General features: G+C 39.8%; 2 protein-coding genes across 2 annotated transcripts; both read right to left on the bottom strand.

Moving 5' to 3' along the window:
- Positions 1 to 842: 842 nt before the first annotated feature.
- Positions 843 to 8,295, bottom strand: LOC146472571 (uncharacterized). Its single transcript, XM_085119469.1, has 3 exons — positions 8,190 to 8,295; positions 1,746 to 5,629; positions 843 to 1,427 (listed from the first exon to the last, which is right to left on the bottom strand). The coding sequence occupies exons 1-3, from the start codon at positions 8,280 to 8,282 to the stop codon at positions 941 to 943; spliced, it is 4,464 nt and encodes a 1,487-aa protein (XP_084975595.1). The 5' UTR covers positions 8,283 to 8,295; the 3' UTR covers positions 843 to 940.
- A 1,786-nt stretch (positions 8,296 to 10,081) lies between these two features.
- Positions 10,082 to 15,258, bottom strand: LOC146472570 (potassium voltage-gated channel protein Shal-like). The gene is made up of 3 exons (XM_085119468.1): positions 14,002 to 15,258; positions 12,958 to 13,066; positions 10,082 to 12,197 (listed from the first exon to the last, which is right to left on the bottom strand). Exons 1-3 carry the CDS (start codon positions 15,204 to 15,206, stop codon positions 11,559 to 11,561), a joined length of 1,953 nt encoding a protein of 650 aa, XP_084975594.1. The 5' UTR covers positions 15,207 to 15,258; the 3' UTR covers positions 10,082 to 11,558.
- Positions 15,259 to 19,526: the final 4,268 nt, after the last annotated feature.

Genomic DNA, 19,526 nt, shown 5'->3' with positions numbered 1-19,526 from the left:
ATAAGGCCTCAGCACCAAAGGATGTCACTTTCTGCCAAGAGCGGGAAAGAATGCATAAGCCAAATCACTACCCCGTCTGACTCTCCTTGGTAAGCTGTGCAGGAAGGTATTCGGGTAGCGCGTAGCAGTGGTAATCTACAAGGGCAGAGGGGGGTAAATTAGAACATTCTTGCTATCGTGTAAGTTAGCCTTTAAAAAAATAACTAGACTGTAAGTACCTTTATTTGTTAATGACAATGAAGGCGTCTGATTGTTCAAATTGTTGAATTAATAAACGTTTAAGATCATGATTAATAAGGTTATGAATTCACTACAGCGTATAGAGGTCATAATGCTCTACTGTGAACCAAAGAGTAAACGAACGAACAAACGAGATTCCTTTTTAATTGACAGAGCACTCCGACGGTCAAGGCAAAGTCATAAACGCCGAGAGGCTCTTTTGATGCACATTTATTTCTGTTTTCAAGTGAATGGAATCAAATCAAGGACATTTTAGTTTAGTTTTAGTTCTTGTGACGGCTACTGAGTTACCGCGCCGCGGAGAGCAAATTCAAAACCAAGGACACGAAAAAACAGAAGGTATTCCTTTCGTCCGAAACATTTCTACTGAAATGAATCGTTTGATTTGATTATTAACCACATAACCGGGTTCCTCTTAATGAAAAGCGCTCACGTTCGAGAGAAAAATGTAAATTTCAAAATCTTGAAAATGCAAGATTTGGCAGGCAGGCCTAATCGAATTTTCAAGATTTGGCAGGCCAAATGTTGAATTTTCACAATTTGGCGACTCACCCCATCACTAACTTACCACGATAACTCACTGAACTCATTGTGTTGGCGGACCCCCATTCAAGGTACAGTCACAACTTTATTAAGCAGGGTGTAAATAACACAAAACATACATTTCACGATGAAATTACAAACAGACAATCATTCAACGTTATTCAAAACACCGTTCCGCTTCCTTGTGACCAAACAACTTCGCACATGCAGCTGGTGTACGCCCTTCTTTATCGATTACAGAGAAATCTGCTCCATTATCCAGCAACAGGCGCACAATCTCCACGTGACCGGATCCCGCAGACACATGCAGCGGTGTTTCCCCATTAACATCAGGCGCATTGACATCACTTCCTGCATTAATTAAGATCTGTACAGCGCTGGTCTTGCCAAGTGCAGCAGCTGTATGAAGAGCAGTGCTGCCTTCAGAATCTCTTGATTGTACATTAGCACCATGCTGAACAAACAAAGAAACCACGTTTGCATCACAGAAAGCTGACGCCAGGTGAAAAGGAGTGCTTCCTTGGTTGTCTTCGGCCTTTCCATCTGCTCCGTGTTCAAGAAGTAGACATGTAACGAGGTATTGGTGAAAAACTGCGCAGATGTGAAGTGGAGTGCATCCTTTAACGTCTCTAGCCTCGATATTGCTGAAATTAAAAGTAAAACGTAAATTTCAAAGTTTTATTTAGGGAAACCTTCTGCCAACTCAGTAACATTAGGACCATTTCTGCGCTAATTTTGCCCGACTATAAGTAAGCTTCCCTATACTTTTTATTTTCCTGTGGCTTTTAATCAAATAATTTCGTTAATTACGCGGAGAGTTTCGTGAATTCTAAATCCTGCGACATTAAAGGCATTAGAGTAACACTTGTTCTAGGGTAATGCTTTATCAAGTATAACGATAGACTACATCTGACCAAAACTATCACTCCCGTTGTAATTCAAAATGCCAATCTTACAAGTACCTTCCGTGATCAATCATCACTGAGACAGCTTCCCTATTCCCAGAACAGCAGCCTACATGCAGAGGAGTACTGCCTTTATAATCCACAGCTTCAGGATCAGCGCCATGCTTCAACAGAGTTTTTACCATCCACGTGTTGTTTGACAGCACGGCAAGGTGAAGAGGAGTTCTTCCCAGTTCATCTACAGCATTAACTTGTCCTCCATGCAAAATGGCTCTTTCCAAAATTCCACCAGGAGGTAAGTAACTCGCCATGTGCAGGCAAGTTCTTCCCTGTGCGTTTGTGGCAGTAATGTCGCTTCCTTCTCGAACTAGAAGCTCGGCGATCTGTTCGTTTCCTCGTGTAATGGCTACGTGAAGGGGTGTGTTTCCACCCTTATCTTGGCAATGAAGATAAGCACCATTTTCAAGCAGAACGCTTATGACGGCAGCTGAAGAGGAATGATAAGCAGCTTGGTGAAGAGGAGTACAACCATGTGTATTGGTCGCATTCACATCAGCGCCTTTTCTGATAATTTGAATCAAAACACTGAGTTCACGTACAGCGAAATGCAGGGCTGTGTTGCCATCTTGATCTGCTACTTGCACGTTGCTACCACGTTCCAACAAAATCTGAAATGCCTTCTTCCTGTTGAAGTAAGTACTGACTAACAATGGCGTCTGGCCCTTGTTGTTCACAGCTGACAGATCCGCTTCTTCATCAACAAGTCGTTGTATCACCTCTGGGTCTCCAAATGCCGCGGCCCTGTGCAAAGCTGTTTCACCATTCTTGTCTCTTGCCTCGAGAGACAATCCTTGGCTTAACAACGACTCCAAAGTACATAACGAATAGGATGATGCCGCAAAATGAAGAGTTGTTCGACCTGTAACTGCATCAATAGCGAACATGTCACCTCCACTGTCAAGAAATTCCTCCACAAAATTTCTTAACCTATAGGTAGCGAGCACATGGTAATCCTCTGGTGCGCCAAGCAATGTTTCCCTACTGAGCGTTATTTCATCGGTAACACCTCTCTGAGCCATAAGATATTGAACCAGTTCTCTGTGGCCGTATGCTGTAGCCAGATCAAGCGCAGTTCTTCCTCTGTTGTCTACGGCGACAATACTACTCCCATTCAGACACAGGACCTGAGCAAGACTCGTATATCCCCTTATAGCTGCAAGGTGCAAAGGAAGCCAGCCATTGTGATCAGCTGCATTAACAGCACCATGTCGAATAAGCCAAAACGCACACCTGATCTGGCCATTACAAACAGCCGTATGGAGAGGGGTGCGATGGTTTGTATCCACAGCCCGAACATCCGCGCCATGCAGAACAAGCCACTCTAAACAACGTGCATTCGTTTGTTCCACTGACGCTGCGAAATGCAAAGGCGTCTTTTTGTTCCGATCAGGAAGATTAATCTCAGCCCCAAGCTGTAAGAAAAGGTCATTGATTTCTTCTTCAAATGCTGCTGATTTACATGAAAAATGCAAGGCAGATCTGCCATACTGGTCTGTATGATTAACAACGCTGCCATGATCCAACAAGTTCTTTATCAATGACTGGCTAACATTGGGCATCCTATCCACAACAAACATAAGAGGCGTTTTTCCAGCTAATTGGTCTCTTGCATTAACATTACTTCCCTTGTCTACCAACAACTGAATCATGTCAACATTACAGTTGCCATGCTCCACTGCTAAAATAAGAGGAGTTTGACCTAAGTTGTTGGTGATTTCCTTGTCAGTGCCATGCTCTAACAGCACTCGAGCTGCATGGACACTGTTTGAGACCACAGCCACATGTAAGGGCGTCATCTGGTTGTCATCCTGTACGTTTGGCTCCGCACCATACTTGAGTAACATCTCAGCAAGTTTACCATTGTTGTTCCGCGCAGTATGGTGAAGAGGAGAATAAGAACATTCATCTTTGACTTTCACTTCACATCCAAGTTCAAGGAGGAGCTCAACAGCTTCATCAATATTCATCTCAGAAGCTATTTGAAGAGGAGTTTCAGAACGGTCATTCTTTACATGGATGTCAGCACCAAAATCAATAAGAAGGTTAAAAGTTTCCATGACAGGAGAGCGTGTTCCACACCTAAGAACACAAGAAAGAGCAGTGTCCCCTGATAGGTTCCTTGCATTCACTTCTTCGCCCTTTTGAAGAAAAAACCTTACCGACTCAAGATTGCCTTTACCAGCTGCTGTTGTCAGTAAAGTTTCACCATCTTCGCATTTTTTCTGATGAAAGTTCTCTTTGCTGTAAAGAAGTGGAAGAATATCCGAGAGACCTGACCTAGCGGCAAGTTGAGCAAGAGCAAGAGACGTTTTGCCATCATCAGAGTCTGAAGTATAAGCCCCACGTTCTATCAAAAGCTTGGCTACTTCAGCATGTCCCGCTTCTAAAGCACAAATCAAAGGAGAAAGAATCGTCGCATGCTGAAGCGTGATACTCCCTCGTTCCTCTTCAGAGGCTTCACCGTCGCTTTCTTCATCGTCTTCATGACTGCTGTCCTTAGCATTGTCTGCCTTAGCATTGATGTTAGCTCCTCGATCAAGGAGGAAAGCGACTGTATTATATTCGCCTGCCTCAGCAGCTAACATCAGAAGTGTTTGTCCATGTCTACTCATTGTGTCCACAGATGAACCTCTGTCAAAAAGATGTTGTAAAACACTTGTCAGGCCTTTTGTGGCCGCTGATTGTAAAAGAAAAACATTCCTAGGATCTTTTGCATGTGTGAGCTGTAAATTACAGCCCCTGTTGATTAAAACGTCAGCAACAGCAGCATGTTTAAAATCAACAGCAAACCACAGGGCTGAAGAGCCAAATTGGTCACGTGAGTCAATATCAGCACCCTGATCAAGATAATAGTTTACTGTGTCTGATTGGCCTCTTTCAGCAGCAACATGTAACGGCGTTGTTTCAGTGAAAGTTTTTGCGTGAATGTTAGCACCTTGCTCAACGAGAAAAGTGACCAACTCCAGGCGAGTGGCTAGATGAAGAACCGTTTTTCCAGAACTTGTAGTTGCTAACAAATTTCTACCCGAGTGAAGAAGAAATTTCACAGCATCTGCATGGTTTCCTTCAGCAGCGTGATGTAGTGGCAAACGATTATTGAAGTCTGTTCTATTTAAATCTTGTCCATATGTCAGTAACAAGTTTATGATTTCGAGGTGGCCCTTCTGCGCAGCCAACATGAGGGGAGTGACACCGTACTTATCGATTGCCTTCACATCAGCACCATGCTCTGCTAAAATACTGATAGCATTTATGAGGTTATTTTCAGCAGCTAGATGAACTGCTGTCAATCCATAGTAACTCTTTTCCTTAACGTTTGCACCAAGTTCTACCAAGCGTAGTATATTTGTTATTTTTCCTCCCATTACAGCATGGTGCAACGGGGTGTAGCCTACCTCATCCTGCATGTCAAGAGAGGCGCCTCTTTCAACCAGAAATTCAATGATGTCTTCCTTGTTGAACCTGGCTGCTAGCATCAAAGGTGTTTCCTTAGACAGGTCTGAGGACACAGAATCAACATGCTCCCCCAAATCAAGTAGCCTCTGAAGATGCTTAGCCTGTCCCTTTCTTGCAGCCAGAAGTAAGAGCGACTGGGATTTGAAATCCTTTGTAATGTTTTCGACACGTTTACTTATCTGCTTATGCTTTCCAGAGCCTTGCTGTCTTAAGACTGTGGAAATAGATTTGCCAGCAAAATGAGATGAGTTCTGACCGATCTTGACACTCATAGCTATGGCACTGTCAAGTTTATCTGGAGCGTTATTCAGGATAGCATTGACAGTCTCCACATCTCCTTTAATGCAGACTGACTGAAGACAGCTCAGTCCACTTTCCTTGTCTGGTGTAGTCAACACATTGAAGGCCAAACTCTGCAGGGGCAGCTGAAATACAATAAATCCATTGTCATCATTATGTAGACACTTACATTCTCAACTGCGCAACAATGTAATTTTCGTCTCATTGCATAGTTTCCATTCCAAGAAATCACAAATCACTGATAGTAGAAACAGAAAAATTCTAATGAGCACTGCTAGAAAAGCATTATAGAATAAGGCCAAGAGGGACCCTTTGAAAAAAGCAACCAGTCCAGGCAGCTGAATATGTGGTCACCCTTCCACACAACTCAGGCCTTAACAATAAAAACCAACTGCCTTTCAAGAAACAGAAGTACTAAAATCCAAACATGGGAGTACAATTCCTTTAACTGACCAAGAGATGAGCCTTCAAATCAGAGTAAGATAAAATGATTTAATTTTCAGGTAGCAAACCAAAACAGAAACCAGAGGAGTGTAGCCAAGTCTAGCCACAAGTTACCAAGGTTGGCTTAAGATAATTTGACATGGATCAGTATTAACAAAATATGAACCGTCAACAAATCAAACAAAAGGGTACTAAAAATAACACGCGGAATCGCCCAGATGGGCACACGTTAACCCAGTGTCACCTACATTATATGCCAATCAATACAAGAAAGAAAAAATAGCAACTGACACTTAAAGGATATCAAGTACACTATATTCTTCTTGTAATATGGAGAGGAATTGAAAGTTCATATTGGGTGAAGCACAGATTAGTCTCCTTTAGGAGTATCAAACTTCGAATCAGTGAATAAGAGGCTGTAATACAAGCAGTGGCTGTTACAAGCCTCCAGGAAGTTTGGTATTCAAATATAGTGATGGTCCTACTGCTGTTTTTGTGCAAATGTCTGACAAACCCCTATCAAGCAGCCACTTACCATTTCTCTGAGGATAGCCACTTAATAGGAATTCAACTGCAGTCATACAAACGGTGCTTATACAAATATATATTGATTAACTGCTCAGGTGATGGCTGTACAAGCATAATTAAAATCGCCTTCTCCATGGCAAAGCTGTGATCATAGACATGCATCACTTTGGTCATCACATAATAGACAATTTTTGCATCTGCTAGCCTAACTGTAGATGTACCCACTCATCTTGGGAAAAATGGGTGGGTGGACATGTTCACATATAAGCTACATGCCTGCACTTTTAATTGAAAAAGACAATTCTTGATTCCGTCCCTGCATACAACATTGTTTTTTGTCATGCTGGGTTGAAATCACATAAGTAAACATGCACACAACAACTACAAAACATGGAAAGTTTCGAGTCTCAAAATGTAAGAGAAGAGTGTGAAATGCACTTACACACATGCCTAATGGTCATTTAATCAACAGCAGTCAGAAAAAAACATAACTTCTGCTTATAACAAAATCCAAAACTTTCTTCTCACTTATGCTTAGAATGTCATTTGAAAATTTCTGTTAATCTTATTTGCATTTTTATTTTCCCTAAGAATTTTCGAGGGGATCAGTTCTGGAGTCAGCTAGGGGTTACAGTATAGGGTCAGTCAGTGAAGGGTCACAGTTAGGGATCGGTTAAGGGTCACAGTTGGGGTTTGTTAAATTGTCACAGTTAGGGGTCGGTTAAGGGTCACAGTTGGGGTTTGTTAAATTGTCACAGTTAGGGGTCGGTTAAGGGTCACAGTTGGGGTTTGTTAAATTGTCACAGTTAGGGGTCAGTGAAGGGTCACAGTTGGGGTTTGTTAAATTGTCACAGTTAGGGGTCAGTAAAGGGTCACAGTTGGGGTTTGTTAAATTGTCACAGTTAGGGGTTGGTTAAGGGTCACAATTAGGGGTCAGTTAAGGGTCACAGTTAGGGGTTGGTTAAGGGTCACAATTAGGGGTCAGTTAAGGGTCACAGTTAGGGGTTGGTTAAGGGTCACAATTAGGGGTCAGTTAAGGGTCACAGTTAGGGGTTGGTTAAGGGTCACAGTTAGGGTTTGTTAAATTGTCACAGTTAGGGGTCAGTAAAGGGTCACAGTTAGGGGTCAGGTAAGGGTCACAGTTGGGGTTTGTTAAATTGTCTCCGGGTTCAGTAAATTGTCTCAGTTAGGGGTTGGTAACAGGTCAGTTAGTTAGAGATCAGTGTATTTTTTAAAACCCCAAAAATAATACTCCTCACCTCTGACTCAAGGCAGACTCTCAAATAAATTTTGCTTTCACAAACTGGCAAAGTAGTTCTATACTACAACCCTATAAAAATTCGTCATAACTTCTTTTCCAGTGGAATCATTTCACCTCAAGAGTATCTGGTCAAAGTATCCGGCTCGGCCACTCAGACGTTTTTCGATTTAGTCTCGTCCTCGGCCTGGCAGAGTCAAAACAGTCTATTTTTACATCTAAGCTCGTAAATTTCTACCCGTAGGCTTATAACAGCTGATATCAAAAGTTAACCTAAATTAAAAATGTAAAGATTTCTTAACCAGTTAAATCTGTATTGCAAAATTTATTAGATATCGTAAACAGCTAGCTTGTAGTCTCCATAAGCTTATTCCTCAACCAGGCCAGGTGAAGTGAACCACAACTTTGCGATGCTTGTAAAACTACGAAAATGTAAGTCATCTTTTGATACCTACCCCTCGTCTTCTGATGTTGCTATTCATCTCCCTTTCTTGATTGAAATAATCTTCAAAGAGAGCAGAATTTTCACAACAAAGAAGTCTGCACATCAATGGTTTCCGCCATGTTGGAAGAATTCAATTGACCGAGTAAGACTCGGGTCAATAAAGCCAACTTCCGCCTGAGATTACTTCCGCTTTTCGAGTACTTCCGCCTAAGATTACTTCCACTTTTAGAATAGAGGTGGCAGTCAATCGATAAAAAATGATAAATGAGTAAAAAATCATTAATTGATTTGATTATTCGATTTAATCGGTAAAATGAACGAGGTACTAAAACAGGGTATCAATTTTATTGCTTGTTGATGACTTTAATCGGTCTGACGATTTCAACTTGTTGTTCCAACTTGCCTGTGTTCGTTTCGAGGCAACATGCAATTCGTTTAAACACAGCTCGTAAATATCCGGTTAAACGACGTTCATTTCTGCATGAAGCTGTGCATCTGCTTATACAAATTCATTCTAAAGAGGTTCTTCATCGGGGGATAAACGGATGAATTCCTAGCTATCAGTTAAAATTAAAACCATTTCTCAGCAATCAGTTCATTATGACGAATCTTTGGTAACTTTTACTTCAGATGTGTGTGTGGTTTTTTTTTTTTTAATCTGATATTTATAGAGTATCAACGATGTCCCTCTTATTAGCGAAACAGTGTCGAGTATCATCGGATAATTTCCGAAGAAATTTCGAGTGCTTCAAATCTCTTTCGAGACTTTACGAACACTGCTTGTCATCCTTCTGGTGACCTTAGTATAAACAACCTGTAAGGAGCTTTGAGACATCTTCTTCAGTTATTGGCAAGATATTGCAAATAAGATTTACGCTATACTCAGGCAAAGCTTAGACATTTGAGCGAACAGGCTTCTTAACGTTTTCAGCTATCAGCTAAAAGACACCATATTTTAAAATTTAATACCATGCCAGCAGACCCTCTTAATGTGACCTCGCAAAATGCCGGGCAGCCGCGCAGGTCTCCATCACAGCCAGTTCCCACGTATAATAGGCGTGATGAACAAAGTTTGTCGCCTGTTACAAATCACAGACGATAATTTATGGGAAATTGATAAACAAAAAACGTTATCAATTAACCGATTTTCGTTAAGTGTCAGACAATAAAAAAACACTTGATTTAACCGATATTTATTGATACTAATTTTTAGCGGAGCTTCGCGCGCCTACCATGGGTAAGAAAGTATGGTAACCCATCCATGCGAGAAATTTTGGCTTTCGTCATGACGTCACTGTCCGTCCGTCCATACGTTGCAGGACAATCAATGCGAATGGCACAGGAATGGGGAAACCAACTAAATGCAGAAATGGCGTGTTCAGCCAGTCAGGAGCGAGTAGTTTCGCTGCTCAAAGAGTGGATAACTTTATCCACTGGATAAGTCGCTATCCAGCGGAGCAAATGTACTCCAACCAATGCTTTTAGCAAGTTTTCCACACAATCCCATTCTTAAATTGGACATATGGTTCTATACTATTCACAAATTATAGGACTATCGGGAAAATCTTACACACATTTTGTCCACCGAATAGTTTAAATTATCCACCCTTTGAACAACTGTAGCCAGGAGTGATTAATTTTGCCCTCAGTGAAATTAAGAAAAAATGCCCTCTGTTGCAACTAACCAGCATTCATTAATTTTGGCCTTTAAGTTGTAAATATTGTAACTGTTATTGTTGGTAAGCAGTTCGCTGCATATCATGGCATATGCACTAAAAATATATATAACCCCAGAAAGGATGAGGAAGTTGTTAGGTTATTACGTTCATACGATAAGTAGACTTATATAAATGCCATTTAACCGAACCTTTCGGGTGAGCAGTTGAATGGAAAAAAAATTTTCCGGAATAGAATTCCAGAATTTCCGAGGTTGTCCCAACGTTCTGTTAAATCGGAATAACTGAAAAATACAGTTCTTTTCAGCAATTCTTACTCAGGCCCAGTTTCTTCGACTATTATTTGATTGCGTTTCGGTTACGGTTTCGGTAGCAAAGTCGTAAATTTTCAAATGGCTCCGCATACATTTTTGGATTGTAGTATCGATTTCAACGACGCAAAATTCAGCTAAATAAAGGAACGAAGTATAATATATGTCAACTAAATACATACGGTCCGCTATTGTCACCGGGTATTTAAAAAAAAACATGAAAATGGATTGAAACAACTTCAAATATCCCAGTTTTGTAGTCGTAAATCCAGCTGTATGGTGTTTATACCTGCAGTTAGAGCAAAACATTTGAAGTATTTGAAGTATTTTAGTAAATGAGTTAAAAACTGACTTAAAAGTAAGTTTTTAATCAGTTGACGAAATACTATTGGTTTTAACTTGTATATAAAGTCAAGTCAGGTTTATTTTATTTACCACACAACTAAAGTGCGTTCAGCATTAGTATAAATCTTTCTGTACAAAGCTTCATCATCCTGCAAAATTTTAGCTCAATCTAGTAAAAGAGACAAATGGTATACCCAAAGGGCAGTTTCAGGCGCTCTGCTGACGGCTAAGTCGGTTTTTTCCTCTTCCAAGTGGAATGATAATCAAGAACCCTCTTAACTTAAACAGTTAAGTGTTCAGAAAATACAAAATGCAAAATCTCCTCATGGCTTCATGCATTTCTTGTTAACTCTATTTTAAATATTTAGGTTTTTTGGTGATCAGTCCCTTGAATTTAGGCGCTTTTTTTACTTCAGTCAAAGCGCCTTAGCCGTATATAGACCGTATTATACTGGCGTGAAAATGTCTTCAGACATTTGTCTGCGGACATAATTTGTTCCGAGAAGTAAAACGTTTTCCGAGAGAGAAAACTGCCAGCTCCAGGGAAAAGATCGATAATTCCCACGGACGAATATGCAATATTGCCCGGCGTTGTATTGATGTCCTCGTCTGGTTCCAACAGTAAAACACATTTCCATCTTAGAGCTTTCATTGAACAGTGTCTTTCATCGTAGGTCTTTTATGAAATTGAAGCGACTCAAGCTTAATTAAAGCCACATGGGGGTTACCAGCTGGAGGATATCTCCTGATGCTTCCCAGGTTTAGGTGAGCGTATTGCATCACGTAACATATCTTAACCAATAGCAGGCAAGCAAAAATATTTGTTTGATTATAACAGTAAACAGCTCTTCAATGTAGCACTTGGTGTTTAGAAAACTTCAAGAAGTACCTGCAATAGACTATAGCTATCCCAGTTCCAGAGTTAGTGTTGGGTGTAGTTTGGGATATTTGGCATGTTTGCTCATTGAACAAAAGCCATTATTGACTTTTTTGCTTTTTGAAAATAGTCATTACGCATGTGTCAAGAATTTCCAGTTTTCCCCAGGGTCATGTCAGGTCTCCAAAGCTGTGGCATTTCCGCGGTGTTATCACTGGAGGAAATTCACCGCCAGCAAATGTCCACTGGCGGCGCAATATTTTCATCGGAATCGTTTCTATTTCCTCGTTGTCGTCATCGAGAGACTCTGAAGGCGATCTTTCCTCCATAGCTTCATCACCGCTTGATCCAGAAAACTGTTGACACGCTGGGAAGTATTTAGAAGAAGGAAGAGACTCTGTAAAAATACCTTGGCCCACTCCAGTTGATACATCCCCGTTGCTATGCCAACTTGCCAACGTACGCTTGGTTTGGTTGTCTTTGCATGACATTCTTCTGTTTCCATTTACGTCCGGTGGTCCAGGTTCTTCAATCAAAGGTTCGGTGACTTTATTCTTCGCATCAAACACACTTCCAAAACTGCTATGAAAGCTACTGTTGCTATCCGATGAACTGGACATCATAGAAGAGTTGTCAACTTCGACAATCATGGAGGTTGTCTGTGAGTCCATGTGTACAAGTCTTCTTTTCGTACTATCTCCCTCTCTTTCCCTTGTGCAGGAATTATGAGCCAGTGAAGGTAAAGATGCTGCCAATCTTTTTGTGATATCATCAGGTTTGGGCTTCGACTTCTTCCCGAATTCATCCAACTAGACAAGTACAAATGGATAAGGGCTTCAAATGTTTGATTTTTGAAACGAATTAACTCTACGTAAACAATGAAACTAAAAACAGAAAAAGAATACTGGGAGAGGTTATTAAATGCAAATGATAGCTACTTTTGCAAAGAATGGTCATACTCTTGCTAAAGCTGTTACAAAAACGGGTGAAATAAACAAAATAGATGTGAAGGGCATTCCTTCCTTCCGTCACATTTAGTTATACTTTGTTTAGACAGTGTATACAGTAAAACTCAGTTGAACATTCTGAGTATGAAGCGACCGCGTCAATCACATCTGTGCTCATGGGGTATGCTTATTTTCGTGAAGATCTTCTATTCTTTTATTCATTCTCTTTTATTATACTACGGTAACTTAAGCATTTGGTAATTCAAAGCAGTAATAATGACGTTTATCAAAACATTTTGTGTATGTAACGGACAAGTGAGACGTTTACATGACTGCCATGCAAGTCAGTCCAGAGTCTATACAATACTTAGACAACAAGCAAAAGAATCAAAATATTTTTATCTCTCAACTTTCGCTTACGTGTTATAGACGTTTTTGAAGTCGATTGTGCTTGGATGGCTACTTAAAACTCAGGCCTTAGGGTTTTCTAATATCTCATGATTAGTCTTAAGTACTGACTCAAAGCAAAACTGTTTTTTTGATCTTGATTACCTTCCTCTCAATAATTGGATTAGTCTTAAATACTGACTCAAAGCAAAACTGTTTTTTAAATCTTGATTACCTTCCTCTCAATAATTGGCACTGGCAGCGAGAGAAGTAGGACGCCCATTAGAGCACAGCCTGCACCAAGCAGCTTTCCATACACTGTGGTGGGAACAATATCACCATAACTGAAACAAAAACAAAACTATTATTTAACGATGAAGGTAAAGTGAAAGATCCCAACTCGCGGCAACTGAAAATTAGATACGCAAGGGCGTACATGTGAGACCTGCGAGCAACTATGGCTGGTGACTTCACATGGCAAAGTTAATGTTGCCCAGTTTGTTGAATATGGTACATTTGTTGATCCCTTCAGCAGGAACACAAAGACAACAAAGCAAAACAGAAGGTTTTAGATATGAAAGAAATTGTCACTAAAGTGTGATTTAGACAACACAACAATTTTCATGTTTGTGGATGTTCGTCACCTGAAAACACCTGCATACCAACATTTGGTTGGAATTGTTCTACAACAGTAAAAAGTTACGTTTCCGGTCCGTTAAAGAACAAAACCTTGATCTAAAAGGAGCTGAAACCTTCCTTTGTTGAAGGTCAAAAGAACTGCGCGCATTGACATTTTATATAAAACAATCAATCAGTAATTCAGTTCAGTGAGTAAGAACAATAGTTACAAGTTAAGAATAAACGAGACCTGATCCAAAACATCTCAAAGAAATCGCTGAGTGACTATTATGCGGTAATTGTCTCGTGTAAGATACACTGTTTGTGTCACTGAAAACTTCGATTCAGGCTGTAAAGAACACAACTAGTTTTTTGCCATTAAAAAAAAAAGCTAGACAAAATAGCATGCTTTAGATGATTAAAAAATGGACTGGAATATTGCTGGTAATATTAGAAATATGATCCCCGCAAAGATGAGATTCTAAGGACATAGACATGAATAAATTGACTGAATACCTAGATTCATGTCCATCGGGATACAAGTCATACTTCTTTTACTTGTCACGGTGAAAATTCTCCGGAAAAAAGCCAAGAAGCTAAACATAATTATAAACTAAAGATTAACCTTGGTACACTTTATGTAATTTAAACAAGTAGCTACCCGAGGGTTGTCATAGTGACCAAGGTGTACCAGAATGCGGCTGGGATACTGATGAACTTGGTGTCGTCCTCTTTCCTTTCAAAGTAGTACATTATGGAGGAGAAAGTCACCATCAAGGCCAGAAACGAGAACAGAATTCCTCCAAGCTCCGTCGCAGCACTTTGAACAGACAGCAACAAATTTTGAAACCTTTCTGAGTGCCTGGCCAATTTCGTGACGCGGAAAACTCTGAAGACCCGAAAGACAGTCACTATAAAGTCCAAGACGACATTGTTAGACTTGACTGCACGTTCTACCACACCGATGTAATAGGGAATTATTCCAAGCAAATCGATGACGTTTGACATCTCGCGTACAAATTTAAGTCTGTTTGGAGCAGAGTACAGCCGTGCTACATATTCCACAGTGAAAATTCCAACACAGAACGAATCGATTCCGAAGAATTCATCGTTATATGCGTCACCATGCTTAAGCTTTGATTTTGTAGGGACTGTTTCAGTAACAATGGCTGAAATGTTGAGAGCAACAACAGCTCCAAAGAGATAACCAAAGACTGCTGACGCTTTGGAGCTTTTAGTGTTGGTCAAGAATTCCCATAATTTTTCTCTAGCTGTCAGTGAGCTATAATCTTTAGCTTGTTTACTTTCCACAGCTTCCAGTTTTTTCTTCTTTTTTTCCTGTTCTTCATCTCCCAGAATAATGTGCTCGCAGCAACAGTCGAAGACAAGATGTTGAGGAATTCCAAAAAAGACCAGCTCATCTAATATGGCTTCCGTGCAGACCGTTGTTGGAGATGACACGTGAAACGAGCCGACGCGATAAAACTCAGCTATGTTCTTGAAAAGTACGGGATCACGGTCAAAGAAGTACTCCATTTTCTCTTCGTCGTAGAAGTACTTTTTCCTTTCGCTACCAAGAAGAGTGTCTGGAAACTTCTCCAAATTTTTCTTGGCAATTTCATATTTTGTTCCTCCGACATTCACAGTAATTCTGTTCACATTTGGTGCGTGTAACTTCTGTAATGACATGACGCTTGGTGTAGCAAGCATCTGGGCGGAATTAAGTAAAATTCTTCTTATAAGTGGTCCATGCCTCGGGGATTTGTTCTTGTTGTGTCGAGTTTTCCGTCTAATCTTCATCTTGCCGAGGTGGATCAATGTTCGCACCACAGACCTTGGAAGCTTCTGCTTTTCGCGTGTGTCCATTAAATCTTTATGATGTGAAACGAAAAAGCCTTCGATTATGTTTTTATATATAAATTACGCTGGGTCTGAAAAATGATAATAATTTTATCGTTGAGGCCCCTTTCGGGCTGCTCTTTATCGATGATCTTCTTCTGTTGTTTACCCCACGTGTTTTAAAAATGTATTACATCCTCAAAACATTCCATCACATTTTCTGATTGGCCTTCAGAGGAACATATGTGTTTATTTCAAGTATTTTCAAACATTCCAACATGCAAATAAGATCCGTCTAAGGAGTAAGAAGCTAAATAATTAATATTTTTTTCTCGTCGCATGGGTCACCGGTATTTCTATAAGTGTTGGTTTTAGCCGCAAAAGGCCAACAAAATCCGAGTAATATTAAAACTTATATATAACCTGCACGTCTTTCTAAAACAACTTTTCGAGTAATTCCCCTTATAGTCAAAAGCGTTTCACCAGAAATAGCTTGTTTATTGTCGCACTATGACCACTAAAGACCACAATAAAAGGATGTTTTTTTCAAAAAGTATGCCCTTGTGCATTCATTCCGCAATTTAGATAAATTATGAATATTACTGACAACAATTATTTACCGTTGCAACTAGTTGTCAACATATATGCGGGGTTTAGATATCATGAAGATATCTTAAGTATTATTCACCATTGAAAGGCAGACTCGAAGTCTCTTTAATAATTACGGTGTTATTTTTACGAAGTTAACTTCATTCCGTGAAACAATCCCAGTGTTTATTTAGCGTGAATTAATATTCATATGGCCAGGTGTTATGATATATAAGAACGATAACCAAATTTGATAACCAAATTTTTCACTAAAAAGTAAAGAAAAACTGACGCTTTGGCTCTAGGAATCAAATATTGAATTACGTAACGTTAACTTTTGTGTCTGTATTATAAGAATGAAAGCCACTGAGTAATTTCATCCTAAAAACAACTTTTTTGTCAAAATTTACGGAATCATCTGAAAATTTTCCTGCTCTTATGCTTGAAAGTTTTCAAAAGGGAACTGATTGAGATGGTAAAATCAAAATCATGTATTTTGTATTATTTTTGAAAAGCGTGCTGCGAATTCTCAACGATAATTGACTGACCGCACAATCGGCTCTTTTCTCTCTTAAATGATGAAATGTCATACGACCAATTAAAAATATAATTACTTTTCTTGCTACCAGCTGTTCACGATCACAGCAAATCTCACTGCTGACGGCCGTCGGGCGCATTTTTAATGCAGATTTCTAAAAATCATACAGTTACACTGTCAGTCTTGTCTCGGGTTGAAACTAAAACAAAATATAAATTTTGCAAAACTGGTGCGAATTTATCGGTATTCAATTTAAAATTTTATAAATATTTGAAGCATTTTGAAGTGTTATTCAAAATTGGAAAATTAAATATTGAAGAACACTGAAAATGGTCAGTGGGATATACTAAGCCTGTTCATCTCAAAATGGCGTACATTTCTAAGAAACTTTCCAGTTGATTCAAATCTTACGTAACCAACTTAACAAGCTTTAAGGCGCCTTCATAAGGCAATAAATAGTTGACAAACTCGAGTTGGCATATTTTTGCTTTCACACGTCAAATCTCCACAGACATCGTGAAAGCACGAAACTTGCAACATGTTCTCTCGATCAGACTGCGTCCACACGGCAAAAAAACAAAAGCTTTTTCCGTTTTAAAACATTTCTCTGTTCATATGTAGCGTTTTTACTCATTTGTGCCCGTCCACGCGTATCCCGTTTGTTTGAAAACGCGAAGTTCTTTTCCATTTTTGCCCGCGATCCAAAGTATCCCGATGAAAACGGTCTTTTCGAAAACTGATGACGGCCGTTGAATTCGAACTCGTGACTTCATTGTTTACGAAAAATTGGGTTTTGAAGTGACCACAAGAGAAAACTAAAAATGCGTCTACAAAAATTTACACTCTGCACAGCAATTTGAAAAGTTACGTTACGAAAAAGTCGCGTTTTCAAACAAAACGGATACGTGTGGACGATGCCTCATGCGAGCGTCGTGGCGCAATGGTATGCAAGAGGAACTGCGGCTCCCTGTCTATTACTATATCTTCTTATTCTGGGAGAACGAAACAGAAGACGGTGGGAAGTTAGAAACGTGTGACAAAGTACTGGATTTCCAAGAAATCTCTCTCTTGGCGTTTACATTACGATCGTTGCAGAGCTTCGAGCTTAAGGACGGTGTCTACTAATACCGAGGTATTTCTGCGCGGTTTATGACTATGCGGAAAAAGCAGACCTTAGCAAGAGATATTGAAATCCAAAAGCAAATTTTTTTTAGAGATAATTAAGCAACAATTGTTCCTAAAAGCAGTAAAATACAAAGCAATGTATATATAGGAATGATGATTATTCTAGAAAGTGACGCAGGCATTCATTCACCAGGCTGGAAATATACCATCACATTTCTTTCATATACCACACGTTCGACATTCAAATCCTGGCAGTATGCAGGATGTTTGTCCCATGAACCTAGTTTAATGGCCTTAGCTCCCACGAGTCTAGATCTCCTGTAGCTCAGAAGTAGAGCATCCGAACTAGTAATCGGAAGGTCTTAGGTTCGACTCCTGATAGGAGCACTCGGATTTCTTTTTTCCGAGTATGCCTGCGTCACTTTCTAGAATAATCATCATTCTCATTCATTCACCAAGCTGGAAATATACCATCACATTTCTTTCAAAAGTATATATATATATATATTTTTTTTTTTTTTCAAATTGAAGCTTTATTAGCTCTGAAAAATGCATGGATACCCCCAATTTTCTTTTTGGATATCAAGGGCGCTTGCTAAGTTCTGCTTTCTCCACATAGTTTTAAACCGCGCAAAAATTTCCCTATATCAGTAGGCATCACCCATAGGAAACTCGAGTATCTCGAAATGCGCAGAACGTATGTGCAGTAACAAAAAGTAGGCACCGTCCTTAAGATGCTTTGCCCGGTAGTTCAGAAATTATTTGCACAAGGACCGAATTTGTTTTCACGAGCTTTTAGAACCCGTGACACTACAAACCCAGACACGGTATGCAAACATGAGTAAAAGTATTTCACCTGGTCTCTCAATGTGTCCAGTTCATCACAAATTAAAAAAAGTCACGTGAAAAGAGTGCAACATTTGATTGGTTACAAGCAAACAACTCCCGTCTTGTTTGACTGTCTTTCACACCTCAAATATGCGTTTTCCAGAAGAGAAACGTTAGCGAGAATAGAGATTAGATCTATTGGTCGCCCTCTGTTTGCCAACTGTTTTCGTGATGTTCACACGTGCCAACTCGAGCTTTTCAACTTTTGTTTGTTTGTGAAGGTGCCTTTATACAAGGGGTTATGTAATGATCTTGAGGCATGCTTTAAAAGATAACTTACAAAAAAAACTTGCATTTCAGCCAGAATTTATGCCGGGTTTGGACCTATTACAAAAGGTTAGAAAAAACTGATGTTGTTCCTTATTTGGAGTTAAGCTAATTTCTTTGGTTGGATATTTGTCTGCACAGTAAGTCCTTTTTTTTTTTAGCCACTTTGATCAGCCGAAACTAAGGATGGACATGCAGGCGTTCTTACCATTGCGCCATGTATGTATTAGGGACCTTAAGAACCACGACGGCAAAAACGTCCCTTGAAAACTGATGTGAGTTTGCTTTATCCTGCAAGTTCATCTTGCACGATGTAGCCAAGCCATCTACTGAATTAGTAGGAATTTGGAACGGCGTTCAACCTATGAAATAAGATTGAAAATTCCGTTGTCTGCTCGCGTTCCCAAAAATCTTGAGATTGGGTCGTTTCACGTTGCTGCTTTGCAGAGAACGGAAAAGAAATGTACACTCCAGAAACTACAGGGAGACTGGTATTAATAAGGGATTACTAGATCGTTTGGATAGACAGACGGAAATTCAGCCAGTAGCTGCAAGGTTTTTGATTAACAAACTATCTATCTATCTCTCGAAAAACTAAATTTCTCTGCAATCAGTTGTACAGGGAATACTCGTTAGCTGAAAACTATTCAACAAGAGGTAAGCAACTCCAGGTTAGCGCCGAAAAATGCACTTATTCGTCGGCGCGATGTCCACCCGTATACCCAAACGATCCCACAATCCTTTACTCGTATTAGTCTTCTCACAGTTTCTAGAATAGGAATTGTGACGCTTATTAAATCCTATTGTCTTGTGACGTTCTGGTTCGCTTCGCCGTTGTGGATCAAGGTCCCTATCATTGAACGAAGGAAGTCCACACCGGTGCAGGATGTTCTTGAAAGAGGGTATCAATTGATGTATTAATTAATTAGTTAATTTTATCT

The sequence above is a fragment of the Pavona decussata genome, unplaced genomic scaffold (assembly GCF_977016875.1).
Source record: "Pavona decussata unplaced genomic scaffold, jaPavDecu1.1 SCAFFOLD_98, whole genome shotgun sequence".
NCBI lineage: Eukaryota > Metazoa > Cnidaria > Anthozoa > Scleractinia > Agariciidae > Pavona > Pavona decussata.
Note: the sequence above shows the minus strand (reverse complement) of the source record. Positions and strands in the feature narration are given on the sequence as shown.

Bases quoted from the DNA above. Each gene is read 5' to 3' on its own strand.
- LOC146472571 (XM_085119469.1), bottom strand. From the start codon at position 8,282: ATGTGCAGACTTCTTTGTTGTGAAAATTCTGCTCTCTTTGAAGATTAT. The intron at 5,630-8,189 runs GTAGGTATCAAA...ATTGTATTTCAG, and splicing joins GCAACATCAGAAGACGAGGG to CTGCCCCTGCAGAGTTTGGC. The intron at 1,428-1,745 runs GTACTTGTAAGA...TTTTAATTTCAG, and splicing joins GTGATGATTGATCACGGAAG to CAATATCGAGGCTAGAGACG.
- LOC146472570 (XM_085119468.1), bottom strand. From the start codon at position 15,206: ATGGACACACGCGAAAAGCAGAAGCTTCCAAGGTCTGTGGTGCGAACA. The intron at 13,067-14,001 runs GTAGCTACTTGT...TTTTTGTTTCAG, and splicing joins GTCACTATGACAACCCTCGG to TTATGGTGATATTGTTCCCA. The intron at 12,198-12,957 runs GTAATCAAGATT...GTACTTGTCTAG, and splicing joins TGCCAATTATTGAGAGGAAG to TTGGATGAATTCGGGAAGAA.